This window comes from Anomaloglossus baeobatrachus, chromosome 1 (assembly GCF_048569485.1).
Source record: "Anomaloglossus baeobatrachus isolate aAnoBae1 chromosome 1, aAnoBae1.hap1, whole genome shotgun sequence".
In the NCBI taxonomy this organism is placed as follows: Eukaryota; Metazoa; Chordata; class Amphibia; order Anura; family Aromobatidae; genus Anomaloglossus; species Anomaloglossus baeobatrachus.
Window position 1 is genome coordinate 126,276,351 of NC_134353.1, and position 18,073 is coordinate 126,294,423.

Here is an 18,073-nt window from a genome sequence, read left to right on the forward strand (position 1 = left end):
TGTTTGCGTGGGTTTCCTCCGGGTACTCCGGTTTACTCCCACAATTCAAAAATATACTGATAGGGACCTTAGATTGTGAGCCCCAATGGGGACAATGTGGCTGATGTATGTAAAGCGCTGTGGAATTAATAGCGCTATATAAATGAATAAATTATTATTATTATTTTCATCATTTATAGTAGGATATACATTATTTCACAATGGGGTTCAATAGTGCACAATATTACAATTATTAATGTGATGTATATCGCTATCATTGTTGTTGCTTTTTTCCATGTATTATTGTGTTTATTATTTTATTATTACCCGCATTATTATGTTTAGTCTTATTACGACCATTATTGTATTATTGACAATTTCCAGATAATGTAAGTTGGTCACGTGGTTTCATAAATGGAATAGATGTCCTCAATGGTAGGTTCCACACCATTTTTTTTTTACTGACATAAGATTTAATCTTTTTCCCCTTTTACTATATTTGACATTTCCATAATGTCCCTGTTAACAGAGGTTACTTTGTCTCAGGACCATTGCAGCTGGTGACAATAAGTCACATAGTAATGAGCACAAAGCTAAGTGACAATAATGCATTACTCTGTGGGGCAGGGCTGCACATTTATCACAGAGGAGCTCTTTTGTTAGCAGCAGGCAGTTTACTGAATTTCTGATAGACAAGGGTAAGATGAGACATCAGTCTGAGCAGCAGGTTGACTTGACCAGACTGGGACAGACCTTCTACATGTAAGGAGGAGGGTGAGGAGGGTGAGGAGGGTGAGGAGGGTGAGGAGGGTGAGGTTGGAGCCTGCATGAGATGTGATAGAGGAGAGGGAGCTTCCTCCTGGTCAGATTACTGCTTGGCTGCTGCTTGAAGATGAGATAGGGGCAACCTGCCTCCTCCTTCCTCCTCTTTCCACCTCCTCCTTCTTCACTTGTACGCTCATTCTGAACCAAAGGGAGGAAAACTGGTGAATAAAATGGAAAACTCAAGTGAACTGGATGTATCGAACTCTACAATATGGAACTTTGGGGAAAACTTCACAGATGGGTCACTCCTGGAGGACACTTATATCATTGGAGATAACAGGACAGATCCAAGCATCATGACTGAAATGCTTCAAGGGGCTCCCCCAGAGATACTAGCCACCTCTCCACCTTTCTGGGATAGCCCACTGAACCATGGGCTGAGTGTGTTTGTTGGAATGGCTCTGTGTGTCACCATGCTGGGCTTGGGCTGCACTGTGGAAGTAAGTCAGATAGGAGAACATCTGAGAAGACCCATTGGGGTTCTCCTGGCCCTCATCAGTCAGTTTGTCCTCATGCCTTTGATGGCTTTTCTCCTGGCTTTAATCTTCAAGCTCAATGAAGTAGCAGCTATTGCTGTTCTGCTGTGTGGCTGCTGTCCTGGAGGAAACCTCTCCAACATCATGTCACTTCTTGTCAATGGAGACATGAATCTCAGGTAAATGACCTCAGCTCTGAGGAGATAAGTGTGTGTGTGTAGGTGTGTGTATGTGTGTGTATATGTGTATGTGTGTGTATATGTGTGTGTGTGTGTGTGTGTGTGTATATGTGTGTGTGTGTGTGTGTGTGTGTGTGTGTGTAGGTGTGTGTGTGTATATGTGTGTGTGTGTGTGTGTGTGTGTGTGTGTGTGTGTGTGTGTAGGTGTGTGTGTGTATATGTGTGTGTATGTGTGTGTGTGTGTGTGTGTGTGTGTGTAGGTGTGTACTGCACTATACATTTTCTGTCTATGAAGGAGAAATTGTTGCAACCTGTAGCTCTCCGCAAATTGTGGACTACAACTCTCAGAGAAAACCACAATGGGAGAAACCCACAGGTCAACCAGCTTGTAGGATGAAATCAACATACCCAATATTAGAGGGGGACAAAGCATCGTCACTACAGTAAACAATGGGGTTCATTATTAAATGAATTTCCCCAGAAAAAAGTCATATATGCAATAATTATTTTTAATCTTGCTCTGTTACATATACAATACACAAAAAAGATGAGGGGTGTAATAGTGACATACCATTGCCAATATAGAAAGCAAATGACTAGGATACGTTTGTGACAGCCATGAGGTGTCGTTAAATCTAGATGAATGCAATATTTTGACAATTTAATTTTTAATTTGGCAAATGTAACTTTTAGTATTATTATTCAGCGAACTGATCTTATTACAGCATCATGTAATACATTCTGACATTGAATAATATAAACTATTTACAAATTACAACTCTCCTAGATAAGCTATTGGGATAGTCACAATGTACATGCACTACATACATACAAAGGAAGCTTTTCTGGGGATGGAGGCAGGTTTTTTCAGAAAAAAAAAGTATTCTCATATTGCACCAAAAACAACAACAAACGGTTACATAGTTAGATTGCAATGCTTAAAATATATATATATATATTACTATAGCCTCTTTAATCTGAGAGCAGCATAACGTAGCGACAGAGATCCTGATTCCAGCAATGTGTTACTTGCTGGGCTGAATAGTGTACTTTTGAGAAAATCACTGTTTAATCAGCAGTCGATTATCATTACAGGACTACTTGGCGTGCTGCAGGTAGTCCAGCAGATTCATGAGCTCTGTATAACTACTAGATCTGCAGAGAGAAAACATTGATTTTATCAAAATGACAGCAAACAGCCCAGTAAGTGACACATCACTGGAATCAGGGTCTCTGTCTCTACATTATGCTGCTCTCAGAAGGGGGAGCAAAAACCTGGTGACAGATTCTCTTTAAAGAGGACCAATCAGTCGGATTTTGCTATATGAAGTAAAGGTAGTGCCATACAGGCACTAAGATGCTGAATCCAGGGAACCTGTTGTAGAACGATCCGATGCTTGGTTGATTAAATTTCTTTAATCAAAGTTGCAAAAATGCCCTGCACTCTGATTGATGTGTGCAGCATGGGTAGGTTTTTGTGGGACGGGTCCTCGCGTTTATTCCTTCTAACTTGCCCCCTTTTCATTGCTGTTGTTAGCAGCGTTTGCGCATTGCCACAGTAATTCTGTCTTCAATAAAATGGTACCGGAAATTGCGGTACACTCATGCGCAGACTGCAGCGCCATATTAATGAAGACACTGCCACTGCCACTGATTTATTTATTTTTTTTACACCTGCACACGCGCCCCTGCTGCTCATGGTCTTCACCCGCAGTATGTTCAATAAAATAGCGCGGGAGATCGCAGTTCGCGCATGCGTGGTCTGTGGCATCATTTTAATAAAGACAGAATTACTGTGGCAATACGCAAACGTCGCCAACAACAGCAATAGCGGTGCGGCGCGATATTCAAATAAAGAAAAGGAGAAACATCATAGAGGATGCTGGAGGAAGACTTTACAGGAATGACCGACTGTATTGCAAATATAAAAATGGCTATTTTTGAGTACATACATTATGTTATACAATAACATACTGTTGATTCAGACAGACAATGGTTCATCATTACAAAAACCTTGTGCATACTTAAGGATTTTGGTGCATTTGCTTTATATACACAGACAGACAATATATCCATTGTAACAGAAACTTTGAGATTTACTTAGGGGTGCTTCACACATAGCGAGATCGCTACCGAAATCGCTGCTACGGCACGTGACCTCATTAGCGATCTCGCTGTGTGTGACACTGAGCAGCGATCTGGCCCCTGCTGCGAGATCGCTGCTCGTTACACACAGCCCTGGTTCGTTTTCTTCAAAGGCGCTCTCCCGCTGGGAAGCACACAGATCACTGTGTGTGACAGCGAGAGAGCAACGAAGTGAAGCGAGCAGGGAGCAGGAGCCGGCATCTGGCAGCTGTGGTAAGCTGTAACCAGAGTAAACATCGGGTAACCAAGGTGGTTACCCGATATTTACCTTAGTTACCAGCCTCCGCAGCTCTCACGCTGCTTGTGCTGCCGGCTCCGGCTCTCTGCACATGTAGCTGCTGTACACATCGGGTTAATTAACCCGATGTGTACTGTAGCTAGGAGAGCAAGGAGCCAGCGCTAAGCAGTGTGCGCGGCTCCCTGCTCTCTGCACATGTAGATGCAGTACACATCGGGTTAATTAACCCGATGTGTACTGTAGCTAGGAGAGCAGGGAGCCAGCGCTAAGCAGTGTGCGCGGCTCCCTGCTCTCTGCACATGTAGCTGCAGTACACATCGGGTTAATTAACCCGATGTGTACTGTAGCTAGGAGAGCAAGAAGCTAGCGCTAAGCAGTGTGTGCGGCTCCCTGCTCTCGCGGTTATGATCGCTGCTTCGGCTGCTGTGTTTGACAGCTAAGCAGCGATCATAACAGCGACTTACAAGGTCGCTGTTACGTCACAGAAAATGGTGACGTAACAGCGACCTCGTTGTCGCTGTCGCTTAGTGTGAACCAGCCCTTAGCTCCAATATCTGAAATATACTGTTGGGAGATTTGCATTGTGTGGGTTTATTGCCCCATTGTTTGAGATTGTGAGGTGTATGTCTAACTTATCTTAATTCAAAGGCCGGCCACCAGAGGACATGGGTCAGTGAGCCATACAACACATTAATTATAAGGCTATGTGCGCACTTTTCCGTTTTTTCTTGCGTTTTAGTCACGTTACAAACTGTATTATGTCATTAACAAATTGCATGCTTTTGCTTCCCCAGCAAAGTCTGTGAGAAATCAAAATTTCCAAGCGCACGTTGCATTCTTTTTGTCGGCATTTTGTTTGACAAATAATTGTTAAAATCTTTGACAAAAAAAAGCAGCATATTACTTCTTTTTGCGTTTTGGTCACGTTTTGTCACCCATTGAAATGAATGAGGTGTGTCCAAAATGCAACCAAAATGTTAGCTGTGCATTTGCATTACGTTTTTGTTGTGTTTTGGATCCGTTCTTGTCAACAAAAATGCAGGTCACCAACTTTTCTCCATTCTCCCTCTCTGTCTCTCTCCACTTCATACTCACTGATCACCAGCACAGCTGCCACACTGCTCCCGAGGCCTCTCCTGCTTCTGAAAGTGCCAGCTGCTCATTAGGCTCATTTCATATTCACTGCTTCCCCCGCCCACCGGCGCCTATGATTGGTTTCAGTGAGATGTGCCCCAATGCTGAGTGACAGCTGTCTGAATGCAACCAATCACAGCTGCCAGTGGGCGGGTCTATATCGTATAGTAAAATAAATAAATACATAAATGGATAGTTAAAACAAAAAGACGCTTCACAGCTGTGGGCTGGTATTCTCATACTGGGGAGACCCATGTTATTAAGAGTTCCCCAGCCTAAAAATATTAGCCAACAGCCCACCGGAATTGCCGCATCCATTAGATGTGACATTCCTGGGACTTTACCCAGCTCATCCCGATTGCCCTGGTGCGGTGGCAATTGGGGTAATAAGGAGTTAATGGCAGCCCATAGCTGCCACTAAAGGCCCAGTCACACTAAACAACTTACCAGCGATCCCAACAACGATCCAACCTGATAGGGATCGCTGGTAAGTTGCTAGGAGGTTGCTGGTGAGATGTCACACTGCGACGCTCCAGCGATCCCACCAGCAACCTGACCTGGCAGTGATCGCTGGAGTGCGGCTACACGAGTTGCTGGTGAGCTCACCAGCAACCAGTGTTCCAGCCCCCAGCCAGCAGCGCCGCGTGGAAGATGCTGCGCTTGGTAACTAAGGTAAATATCGGGTAACCAACCCGATATTTACCTTGGTTACCAGTGCACGCAGCTACACGTGCAGAGAGCAGGGTGCAGCGCACACCGCTTAGCGCTGGCTCCCTGCTCTCCTAGTTACAGCACACATCGGGTTAATTACCCGATGTGTGCTGCAGCTACATGTGCACAGAGCAGGGAGCAGCGCACACTGCTTAGCGCTGGCTCCCTGCTCTCCTAGTTACAGCACACATTGGGTTAATTACCCGATGTGTGCTGTAGCTACATGTGCAAGAAGCAGGAGCCGGCACTGACAGCGTGAGAGCGGAGGACGCTGGTAACGAAGGTAAATATCGGGTAACCAAGGACAGGGCTTCTTGGTTACCCGATGTTTACCGTGGTTACCAGTGTCCGCAGAAGCCGGCTCCTGCTGCCTGCACATTTAGTTGTTGCTGTCTCGCTGTCACACACAGCGATCTGTGCTTCACAGCGGGACAGCATCAACTAAAAAATGGCCCAGGACATTCAGCAACAACCAACGACCTCACAGCAGGGGCCAGGTTGTTGCTGGATGTCACACACAGCAACATCACTAGCAACATCGCTGTTACGTCACAAAAGTTGTTCGTTAGCAGCGATGTTGCTAGCGATGTTGCTTAGTGTGACTGGGCCTTAAAGCTGGGGTCACACATAGCGACAGCGACATCGCTGTTACGTCACCATTTTCTGTGACGTAACAGCGACCTTGTAAGTCGCTGTTATGATCGCTGCTTAGCTGTCAAACACAGAGACGCAGCAGCGATCATAACGTCGCTACATGTGCAGAGAGCAGGGAGCCGCGCACACTGCTTAGCGCTGGCTCCTTGCTCTCCTAGCTACAGTACACATCGGGTTAACTACTTGATGCGTACTGCAGCTACATGTCACAGTGCAGAGAGCAGGGAGCCGCGCACACTGCTTAGCGCTGGCTCCTTGCTCTCCTAGCTACAGTACACATGGGGTTAATTACCCGATGCGTACTGCAGCTACATGTCAGTGCACAGAGCAGGAGCCGGCACTAGCAGCAAGAGCGGCGGAGGCTGGTAACGAAGGTAAATATCGGGTAACCAGGGAAAGGTCTTCCCTTGGTTACCCGATGTTTACATTGGTTACAGCTTTCCGCAGCTGCCAGACGCCGGCTCCTGCTCTCTGCTCGCTTCATTTCGTCGCTCTCTCGCTGTCACACACAGCGATGTGTACTTCACAGCGGGAGAGCGACGACGAAAAAATGAAGCAGGACATTCAGCAACGAGCAACGACCTCACAGCAGGGGCCAGCTCGTTGCTGGATGTCACACACAGCGACAGCGACGGGACGTCGCTGCAACGTCACAGAAAATGGTGACGTAGCAGCGACGTCGTTGTCGTCGTCGCTGTGTGTGACACCACCTTAAGTCCTAGATTAGTCATGGCAGGCGTCTATGAGACACCCTCTCATTACTAATCTGGAAGTGAAAGTAAATAAACACGAACACCAAAAAATCCTTTATTTGAAATAAAAGACAAAAAAGCCACCCTCTCGGTCCTTGCAATCAACACATCCCAGATTGTATTTTGGAAAAATCTAATCACAAAACCTCTTTATGAAGGTTCAGGCAAATAGTGTATGTCATTTACCAATTTACACTTCACATTATCATCAATAACAAGCAGCTGCACTACAAGGAGCCTGAATTAGTATAGTTAATTTCTCGATAGGCAATCATACCCATGTTCATACTGTTTCTGATCTAAAGCTGCATGTCTTCTTATTCACAGGATCATTGGTGTTGCACTATACCTGTGCATGCTTATTTATTTGGTGTATTTGCTTATATAGGGCCATCATAGTCCGCAGCACTTTACAGACATTACATACCAGTTTGGCATATGACCCCATTAAATACAGTGTATGACATTTGTGTACTAGGCATAGGTGGCAGAAGTAAAACAAAGGAGAATGCCAAAAAAAAGCACAAAACAAAATGTAAATTATGCCCCACCCATTTATCAGTGACACACACACACACACACACACACACACACACACACACCCAACCACAAACACACACCAGCCTGACACCTATTCAGCTTTATACTACTGCAATTAAGACACCTTTGTTACAAACATAGCAACATGATGTGATGTCACAAAGGTCCTTAAGTGATCTCATCATCAAGATATAAACGCTGGGGCATAGTCACATGACTGAATTCACCAAACGTCCTAAGACTATCTTTTTTTTTCTTTTCTTTATTTTTTTAAATCTTTAAATGGTTTATTTAGAAACTATTATGACAGCAAAATACAAGTCATTGGACCTAATGGCCCATTTGCAATAACACCATTGTGCCCAAAACAAAGTGTACAACAAGACTTACAGATAAAGAAAAACACCAGTCAGTAAACCGACGTACATCCCGTTCTGAGTGTATGAATATTCAAGGTTCCAATAAGATTTTCCTTATATTTTGCAAATTTAAAAGTAACATACTGTAGAACAAAAATAGGCAAAAGTTCAAGATGAAAAGAAAAGAAGGCAAGAAATAAAAAGCAAAAGCTTATAGAGGAAAAAGGAAGGGGGGTACAGCAGAAATGAAGTGTGTGTGTAGGGAGGGATAGGGTAGCCACTCCGACCCACCATCACCAGAGGGATTACAGAGCTGCAGAATCGTTAGTTCCCAAGCGGTCTCCCACCAGAACTCTATATTCCTCTTATTGTTGGAAATCCATCCACTCCCGCCAGGTGGCCCAGAATTCAATATAAGGCCCCCTGCACACATCAGTGATTCTGGTACGCATGTGTTTTTTTTATACGTACCAGAATCACTGACATACGCAGACCCATTATAATCAATGGGTCTGCTCACACATCAGTGATTTTTCACTGAACGTGTCTCCGTGCAGCGTACACGCGTGTCCGTGATTCTGCACAGAGACAAGTCGGTTTTTTTCTGGCATCACTGAAGACCCATGGACCACACTGTGGTGTGATCCGTGTGTGATCCGTGAAACACGCACCAGAAAACCACTGACATATCAAATAATAAACATTTTCAACTCCCCTTTCCAGCGACGCGCTGTGCAGCCTCCGCTCTCTGCAGCACCTGCCTGGCTCATGAATATTCATGAAAGCAGGAATAGCCGACCCGGAAGAAGCTGCAGAGAGCGGTGGGCGGACGCTGCAGAGCCGAGGAGTTCAGCACCATGGACAGCAGTAGTGAAGGCAGGTGAGTAATGTCCATTTACAATCACGGATTGCACATGGACAACCCACGTGTGCCGTGAATCACGGAACACGGAGGGACAAGTGCGTGTTTTACACGTCAGTGAAGAACGTTAGTGTTTTTCACTGACGTGTGAAACGGGCCTAAGAGACATGCATTGAGGAGGTCAGGTCCTCCATATTCATGAGGTCATTGACCTTGGTGATCCACTGTACCATCGTAGGAGGTGACTGACTCCTCCATCTCGCTGGAATAAATAATCTAGCTGCCATTATGAGGAATTTCCTCAGGGAGGTTTTGTATGTTTTTAATGGGGTCACACAGTGATGCAACAGGAAGATAGCAGATCCCATCTCCTCAGTGGTTCCAGTAACCAATCGGATGATATCAGATACTCAGTTCCAAAACGGTTGGATCGCCGCGCAGTCCCAAAACACGTGAAGCATAGTTCCTTCCTCTCTTCCACACCTCTAGCAGGTGGGATCCACCGAAGGAAATATGGCATGAACCTTAGATGGCACCCTGTACCATCTGGATAGTAATTTATAACTGGCCTCCTGGAACGTAGAGCTAATGGATGAACTATGTGCAAGCAGGAAAACACGGTCCCATTGGTCCGGGGTGAGACTGAAGCCCAGGTCCTGTTCCCATTGTGGTGCAAACGGAGGAGGGGGTTGGTCTGAGGGGGAGGTTAGAAGAGAGTACACCGCCGAGAGCGAGTGCCTTATCGGGTCCGTTCCCATGCAAGTAAATTCAAATTGTGTCTTGGGCCGCTGGAAGTTCGTCTTAGTCGGGGGGTTTCTGAAAAAGTGTACCAATTGCAAGCATCTCCACTGTCCAAGTGGGGCCGGGACCTGTCTAGCGGCCAACATGGCAGCCGAGGGCCATGCCTCCTGATCTCCAAAGTCCTCCACCCGATCCACCCCATTGTGTACCCACAATTGAAATATGGTATCCGCTCTTCCTGGTTCAAAAGAGGGATGACTCAGGATAGGCATCATTCGGGAATGTAAGGGGATCAATTCCGCACGCACCACGCCTGTATTGCAGTATGTCACAGATGGGCCAGGGTAGTTTATTGAGGTGTATTGGAGAAAAGGACTGCTCTATTTGTTCCCACGCCTTCTGTGTACCATTCCTGCACCAATCAATCATTCTGGTAAGGTGTCCTGCTAAATGATATCACTTCATGTCAGGCAACCCAATCCCATCTCTGCGTTTGGCTCTAAATAGGATAGTTCTTTTTATGCGTACCGATTTGCCTGCCCATATAAAAGATGACTGAATCGACTTGAGCGTCTTGAAAAAGGCCGATGGAAATTTACCTGGGAGAGCTTATAGAAGATACAAGATCCTGGGCAAAATGTTCATCTTACAGATCTGACATCTGCCAAACGATGAGAACAAACATTTCACCCACCGGTCACAGTCCTTCCTAATAGAGGCGAGCACAGCTGGAAAGATATATGAATAAAGGAGACCCAGGTCGCTGGTTAGACGTATCCCCAAATAAATAAGAGATTGGGCCACTCATCGAAAGCTAAAAGATGTTTTCATCTCTTCCACCTCTCTAGGGGGGGATTGATGTTAAGAGCTTCAGATTTTAAGAAGTTAATTTTAAAATTTGATAGGTGGGAATATATCTGGAACTCTGTCATCAAGTTGGGGAGGGAAATTCTGGGAGCTGAAACAAAGAACAGGAGATCATCTGCATATGCAGCTACTTTATGTGTGACCTGGCGCACCGCAATGCCCGAAATATCCTCATTAGCTCGTACATGTCTGAGGAAGGGTTCCAGCGTTAGGATGAATATAAGAGGAGCTAGTGGGCATCCCTGATGGGTACCGTTGGAAATATTAAATGGGTCCGAAAGGATCTCATTCACCCGGACCCTCTCCGAGGGTACCGAGTATAGAGACAATATCCATCCCAACAATCCATTCCCCAACCCCAGACTTCTGAGTGTGACTTCCATAAATGTCCAATCCACTCTGTCGAATGCCTTTTCGGCGTCTGTCGACAGTAACATGGTCGGTATTCCCCCTATTTTAGCTTTATGTATTAGATTGATGGCCTTAATTGTGTTGTCCCGGGCCTCGCGTCCCGCCTTAAACCCCGCCTGATCTGGATGGATAATCCGTGGAAGCAAAGGTGCCAGCCTATTTGCTAGAATTTTAGCAAATAGTTTAGTGTCCACATTCAATAACGATATTGGGCGATAACTGGCACACTGTGTCGGATCTTCCCATGCCTTCGGTAATACTGTAATGTGTGCGCTCAACGAGTCAACGTTGGGATTTGAGTCCTTCAGGGTCCTAGAATTAGAAGCAGACAGAAGGTGCGAGGACAGCACAACTTTAATTTTTTTGTAATACACGAGGGGTAGGCCCTCGGGCCCTGGTGCCTTTCCTTTTTTTGATGATGCAATAGCATCCCCGAGCTCTTGGTTCGAAATTGAGAGTTCTAGCACTGTGATCTCCGATTCCTCCAGGCGCGGCATTTTAGCCTCTTTAATATAATCTAGAATTTTACGCTTGAGGGTTAAGTTTGACTTTAGGAGATCATTTGTTTCTAAATTGTATAGGATCGCATACAATTTTTGAAAAGTCTCAGCAATTTCCAAGGAAGAATATAGCATGGTGCCCCGAGAATGTGTAGAGGCTATTTTAGAGGTGAATGTTGACACCTGTTGCTGTCTACAGGCCGCTTTACACGCTGCGACATCGCTCAAGGGATCTCGTTGGGGTCACGGAATTTGTGACGCACATCCGGCCGCTTTAGCGATGTCGTTGCGTGTGACACCTATGAGCGATTTTGAATCGTCGCAAAAATGTTCAAAATCGCTCATCGGTGACATGCCCCCGTATTCACGATTATCGCTGCTGCAGCTAGCGATGTAGTTCCTCGTTGCTGCGGCAGCACACATCGCTATGTGTGACACCGCAGGAATGAGGAACCTCACCTTACCTGCGTCTGCCCGCAATGAGGAAGGAAGGAGGTGGGCGGGATGTTACGTCCTGCTCATCTCCGCCCCTCCGCTTCTATTGGGCGGCGGTTCAGTGACGCTGCTGTGACGTCGCTGTAACGCTGAACGAACTGCCCCCTTACAAAGGAGGCGGTTCGCCGGTCACAGCAACGTCGCTAGGCAGGTAAGTAGTGTGATGGGTCCGCGCGATGTTGTGCGCCACGGGCAGCGACTTGCCCGTGTCGCACAACCGATGGGGGCGGGTACGCACGCTAGTGATATCGGTCAAGATATCGCAGCGTGTAAAGCGGCTGTGACACCCCGGACTAGTGGGGTCGTCCCAGGTAGTCACACACAACATCACACCCCCTCCCGATTAGGTAACATCAGCCAAACTAAAAACCTTGTCACCACCCTCCAGGTTTGATGTCCACACCAGGGGACGGAGCCAGGCGGTTGGCTCCGCCCACCGAGGAGTTCACAGGCCTGGAGGCGGGAAAACAGTGAGTCAAGTTCAGGTTCTAGAGGAGTCAAATTCGAGCACAGGTGTAGAGCAGTCAAGGTCACGGGCAGTCCTGTGTCCGGGCCCTGATAAGAGACTACCAGGTGGCTGGGTCGGAGCCCAGTCACCATTGGCAAGGAGGCAGATGATGGTGGCCATCTGCAGGAGACCGGGAAGACGACTGGTGGAACCGTAAGGGACTGGGACAGGGTAGTGGCCCGCCGGAACCGGGGAGCCAACTGGATACCGGAGCACCAGGCAGGGTACTCAGACCCAGTACAAAGCCCTGAACCGACAGGGCCGAGTCGAATCAACTAATTGCGGACTGGACTTAAGGACCTATCCCACACAAGCCCCGTTAGAAGGCAACAGCCCAACCATACAAGGTAAAGCCACTGCCAGGGCATAGAGACCCAAAGGGCCAGCGTCTGCGGGCAAATGGGCTCCTACGGCATATTCAAGTCGGGGAGCGGACTACCAGTGTCTAGGCATAGGAGCCAAACATTTACACACAGAGGTGCAGGAGAAAGGAGGAAACCACCAACCTATTCTGGGAGAAGCTGCAGCCGGCTGCGAGCCCCGTTCATCACTCCGTTTGGTTTACCAGAGACTCCAGTGTCTTGTGTCAGAGTGAGTACACCAGTGCCATCAGGCACCACACCGCACTGCACCGCAACACTTCACCCTGCACCCCGGCCCTCGACTACCGGGCCCCGGGACCAACACCCCCTACCCACAGAGGGGTCAACACCTAGCTGAGATGAGAGGAGAGGGAGGTGGTGCAGGAGGACGGAGGAGAGAATTGAAAGTGTTGAATAGCTGTTTAGGGTTGTGAGAGAGAGAGGATATGAGGGATGAGAAGTAGGTTTGTTTTGCCGCAGTGAGTGTGGACTTGAAAGTGGTGAGGGACTCTTTATATGCAATGAAGTGCTCAGTGGAATGAGACTTCTTCCATCTGCACTCAGCAATTCTGGAAGCCCGTCTCAGTTCTTTAGTCTGACTCGTGTACCAGGGTTGCCTGTTGATTGTGCGGGTTTTGGTGTGTGTGAGGGGGGCAGCTGATTCGAGAACTGCAGAGATTGTAGTGTTGTATAAAGTTGAAGCAGCATCTGCATCGTGTAAAAATGCAATGTCTGTGCGAGGGAGTAGGGACTGAGAAAGTGCGTGTAAATCAAGGTGTTTAAAACATTTGCAAATGATATGAGGTGCATATAACATGTATGGATACAAAAAATCATTGTGGATGATATATGTTAAAGGGCTAATTAACACGCCCAGCTCCAGGGCCGGGGGGTACTCGTTACCGGGCCGGACTAGTCCTGTGATGTCGCCGCGGCGTGGCCCGGTTCCGTGACCCTGGCGGTGTCTTTCAGTAATAAAGTGATGATGATTGTGATGATGGGAGTTGTAGTTAAAAGTAAAAGTTTGTGACGCCACCTGTGGTACTGCGGCTATGTGGGCTGCCGCTGCGCTGTGTATTCCCTGGGGCAGATGATGATGATGCAGCTGAGGTGATATTGCTCCCCACAGGTAGAGCTTGACGCCCGGGGATCATGAGAGGGCGCGGGAAGGATGTAGATGACACTGGGGTTGCAGTCAAAGTCTTTACTCACGGTACCAGTTCCACAAATGTACAGTAAGCCGGCAATCACCCGCGGTATGCTGGGATCCACCGTGATGGACTCCCGCCGATCCCGGGCAGCTCAAAGGTCAATACCGGTGCACCCCTCAGATGTGTCTTTCCTGGTCGTCTCTACTGCGCTGGCTCTCGCCCTCCTGTCCCACGCCTCCGCACACAGAGCCCTGAGCCTGGACCTTCAACAGGTTTTCTGCCTGCTTTGCCCACTGATGCTCTGTGGCCCCCTTCCAGCGGATTTGTGTGCTGATTTGCGGCCCTGGATGCTTGTAGCCACCCAGGCCCCCGGTGTTACTAAAGAGTACGTTAGTTTTCTTTTAGTCTAGGGAACGGGTCCCCGTTTTGCAGCCAGATCCTTCCACCCGGTGTTCTGTGGAGCAAGCCCACGGGTGCCTCCCGCACTCCCGTGTGTGTCTAGGATACCTTCTGTGTCACCCGGGTCGAGCAGGACCCCTGGGTCTCTACACTCCGGTGGCCTCCTCACCACCCCTCTTGACCGTTAACCTCTAACTGACACTGTCAACTGTCCACTGACTTCCTGCCCACTCACCCCAGACACCTCCCCACTAAGCTCCACCCCCAGACTGGCTTTGGGGACGGTGCTAGCCACTATACAAGTCCAGTTGCACTAGATCCTAACCACGGTTTAGTGGAGTGTTGTGATGAGTCTGTCTGTGTGCGTGTGTCATGTGAACTGGTGGATAACCCCTTCCTTACCCCTTACCCTGGGATGGGCAGCACCTCTGTGGCGACGGAAGCCTCAGGGGCGCCACATGATCCTATACGTTAATTATATTTCCCTGTAGTGCTAAGAACTTACAGGCAGATAGTGGCTACCTGCCCGTGTTGCCCAGCACAGAGCTCTGCTGGCTCAGATTGGCCACCGGACGCTCCTGCCCGGGCTTCCGCGCCTTTTAGTGACATCATGTTAACAGAGCAGCTTCTTCCCTTCTGTTCTGTCAATGGGGAGTTACTGCCAATTTCTTCTTGGTTGACGACTGGCACCCTATTGACATCCACAGTGATGACCCAGTGACAGAACAGAAGGGAAGCAGCATACATAGACATACCTATTTATACACACACAAAGTATGTGCCAGATATATAAACTGTATACACACACACACACACACACACACACACTGTTTTTCCACATGCACTCATATACCTACAGAGAAACACACACTGTATACTGTACATACACAATATTACATGCATAGTACACTGTGCACAATATTACTTTTACTGTACACCAAATACACACTTATATATACTACATACTATTATATACATTATACGTGCACTTATATACATACAATATTACATATGTTGCGCCCCTGAGGCTTCAGTCGCCACAGAAGTACTGCACCTCATCCAAAGGTGTGGTATTCCGTCCAGGGTATCAGGTCATCACTGGTTCACACAAAACACAACACTCTCACTCGGCAACACCTCATCAGACATGGCAAGGGCATCTTAAACCCGAAGCCAGGCCGGGGGCTGGAGTCTTAGGAGTGGGAATACACAGTAGTGGAGTGTGGAGAAAGACAGGGAGTTGAAAGGAGCAGTGGAGGAGGAAAGACCTGTGGTCTAGAGCTGGCACTGCTCGACCAAGGCACAAGACATAAGGGGTCCTAGTGACCATGGGAAGTGCAACATCCTCACGTGGCCTTGTTCCACATACAATTCTTGGGTGGAAGGACTTGGCCGCAAATTGGGGACTGGTCCCTAGGCTAGAGGAGAAGAACCTACGTACTCCGCTAGTAAAACCAGAGGCTGAGGTGACTGCAAGTGTAGCGCCCCATGGGGCAGGTGTTTTAACCTACTCATTGCTGGGCTGGGGGTGCAGATCCTCTGCGATGTCATGGGGTGGCCTGGCCCGATTCTGTTACCCCGAGGCGTACAGGAGGGAGAGGGAAGGCGGTGGACCGGAGGCAGGACGGAGGTAGGGGGTGGTAGTGACAGTTAGGAAAGTCTATTAGATGATCGTGACGCCACCTGTGGCACGCGGCCAGGGATGGGCCTCCGCTGCGGGTGCTGCTCTCCGGGGCTGATGGTGAGGTCGCAGCTGGGATGGTGTTGCTCCCCACAGGCGGAGCGGGATTACCCCAGGGAGGATGATGGAGGTCGGACCAAGGTGGTGGTAGTCCCCGATGCAGCAGCGCTGGGTGCTAGTAAAGGATAGGCAGAGACAGGGGCTGCTGTTCCAGGTCTTTTTACTCACAGGTAGTTCAGGCGCTGCCCCAGAGCACCGGTCTCCACCACGATGGGCTCCAGCCGATCCCAGATCCATGAAAGGTCAAGTCCGGTGTGTCAGCCTGTGAGCCCTTTCCTCCTTTGATGTGTAGCGCCCCTGAAGCCATCAGGGTGCTACAAGGTTCTGCATCCCCACAAGGATGCAGGGCCTACTCCCTAGGGCCCTGGGAGACCAGTGCCGGTAACACCTAAAACCCAGGTAATCCCCCATACAATGGTACTTAGCTAGGGTCGGACCAATGCATGGCTGCCTTGAGGTGGAACCAGTCCAGTCCACTAGTTGACCAGGTGGGAGGGGCAGACTGTGGAAAGTAGTCAGTCAGAGTTCAGAGTAGTAGGAGAGGAGTGAAGGTGGAAGCGAAGCGATGTCCTGACTCGGGTTAACAGTGACCTGGTACCCAGGAGAGTAGCTGAAGGTAGATTACGGTGGAGTACTCCCGGAACTACGCACGGGGTGCAGGACCCTAGGACAGGAAAGAGCTCCAAGCCGACCTGTTAACACATGTACAGCGAGGGGACTATCAAGGACCTCGCTGACCCTAAGAATCCAAATCAGTAGCAAAGGGAGAATCGGGGACAGGACCAGAGACTCCAACCCCACAGGGTTCACGCTACCGTCAGGCGGACAGAAGTGGACAAACCACCAGACGGGGACCCCCAGTTGCTCTACGCCATGGGGACCCATTTACCAGAGACAGGTGCAGGGGAAGAAGGTACCAGAGTACTAAACCGGCACTGGGACAAAGGGGACCTGGAGGTGAAACCAGCCGGCCTCGGGTAATCTGTTACCATCAAGCAGCAGTGAGTTAAAACCAGTTGCACTATACCTCTGTGTGGACTACCTTCTTCCGACGCCCGTTACATCACCCATCCTCTGGGGCCCGGTCCTGCTTGAGGAGGGCCTACCACCCAGGCTGCAGTTAACACCAGCCCCAGTAGTGGTATTCTGCAGCGGCGGCTCCACATATATAGCCGCAACACCGCAAGTGGCGTCACATATGAACATTACTCTAATCCCCTGTAAATACACCCCCATTACAAAAAGGGCCCAGGGCACGGAACCAGGCAACAGCCACCACGTGACATTCCCAAGAGAGACACTGCCCGGGACCGAGTACCCAATATCCCTGGGCGCAACAGATGCGCTAAGTATCGGACCCCCGTGACGTGAAGCACTTGGGGATCCCGGTGTCAGTAAAGTGTCCCCGTTCTGTATGCTGATAGCGCGGTTCCGTTATGGGGCCGGTCCTCAACCCCGGATCCTATATGCTATTTGGCTGCAGACTCGTTGGGACGGGTCCGGTGACTGTTGTAACCGTTCCCGGCGACCCTTGCAGAGTTGGTAGATAACGTGACTGTCACAAACCACCGGGGGGGTCACTCAGAAATCCCCCGCGCTGGCTACCAGTACGTCACAATCGGGGGGTAACAAGTGGGGGTCACCCCTCCTTTATACCTCCCGACCGACAGACAGAGCACGTGACGCGCTCTCTAGCGCCCCTCTTATAGTCAGGCCAATTATGGAATTGCCCGACAATAAGCAAGGAGGCCGCTATACTACTTATGCCGATTATTGAAGGGTCCCCGGTGAGAGTAAGGTATATATTCCCCCGACCTCTGCGGGCGGAATATATAAAATCTCCCCGAATCTCACTGGCCTCCCCACAATAATCCTTGGCACAAACTCGCTGCCACCAACCGCTTCACGGTAACTATTAGCCGAACACACAGACGTGGGATTCAAGATCGAGATAACAGAACAGCCCAAGATTAATTATATAATTTAATCAGCCTAAAGCACACTAGAAACTACAATATATACAATAGGGAATCTACAGAATATA

The 18,073-nt window shown here is 48.7% G+C and overlaps 1 protein-coding gene across 1 annotated transcript in view; it reads left to right on the forward strand.

Annotated features, from left to right (window-relative positions):
* Positions 1 to 770: 770 nt before the first annotated feature.
* The window catches only part of SLC10A4 (solute carrier family 10 member 4), a 56,815-nt gene continuing 39,512 nt past the window's right edge, over positions 771 to 18,073 (forward strand). The window contains exon 1 of the mRNA XM_075347023.1: positions 771 to 1,459. Coding sequence (XP_075203138.1) covers positions 975 to 1,459 — 485 coding nt within the window. The 5' untranslated portion in view covers positions 771 to 974. The remainder of the gene's footprint in view (positions 1,460 to 18,073) is intronic.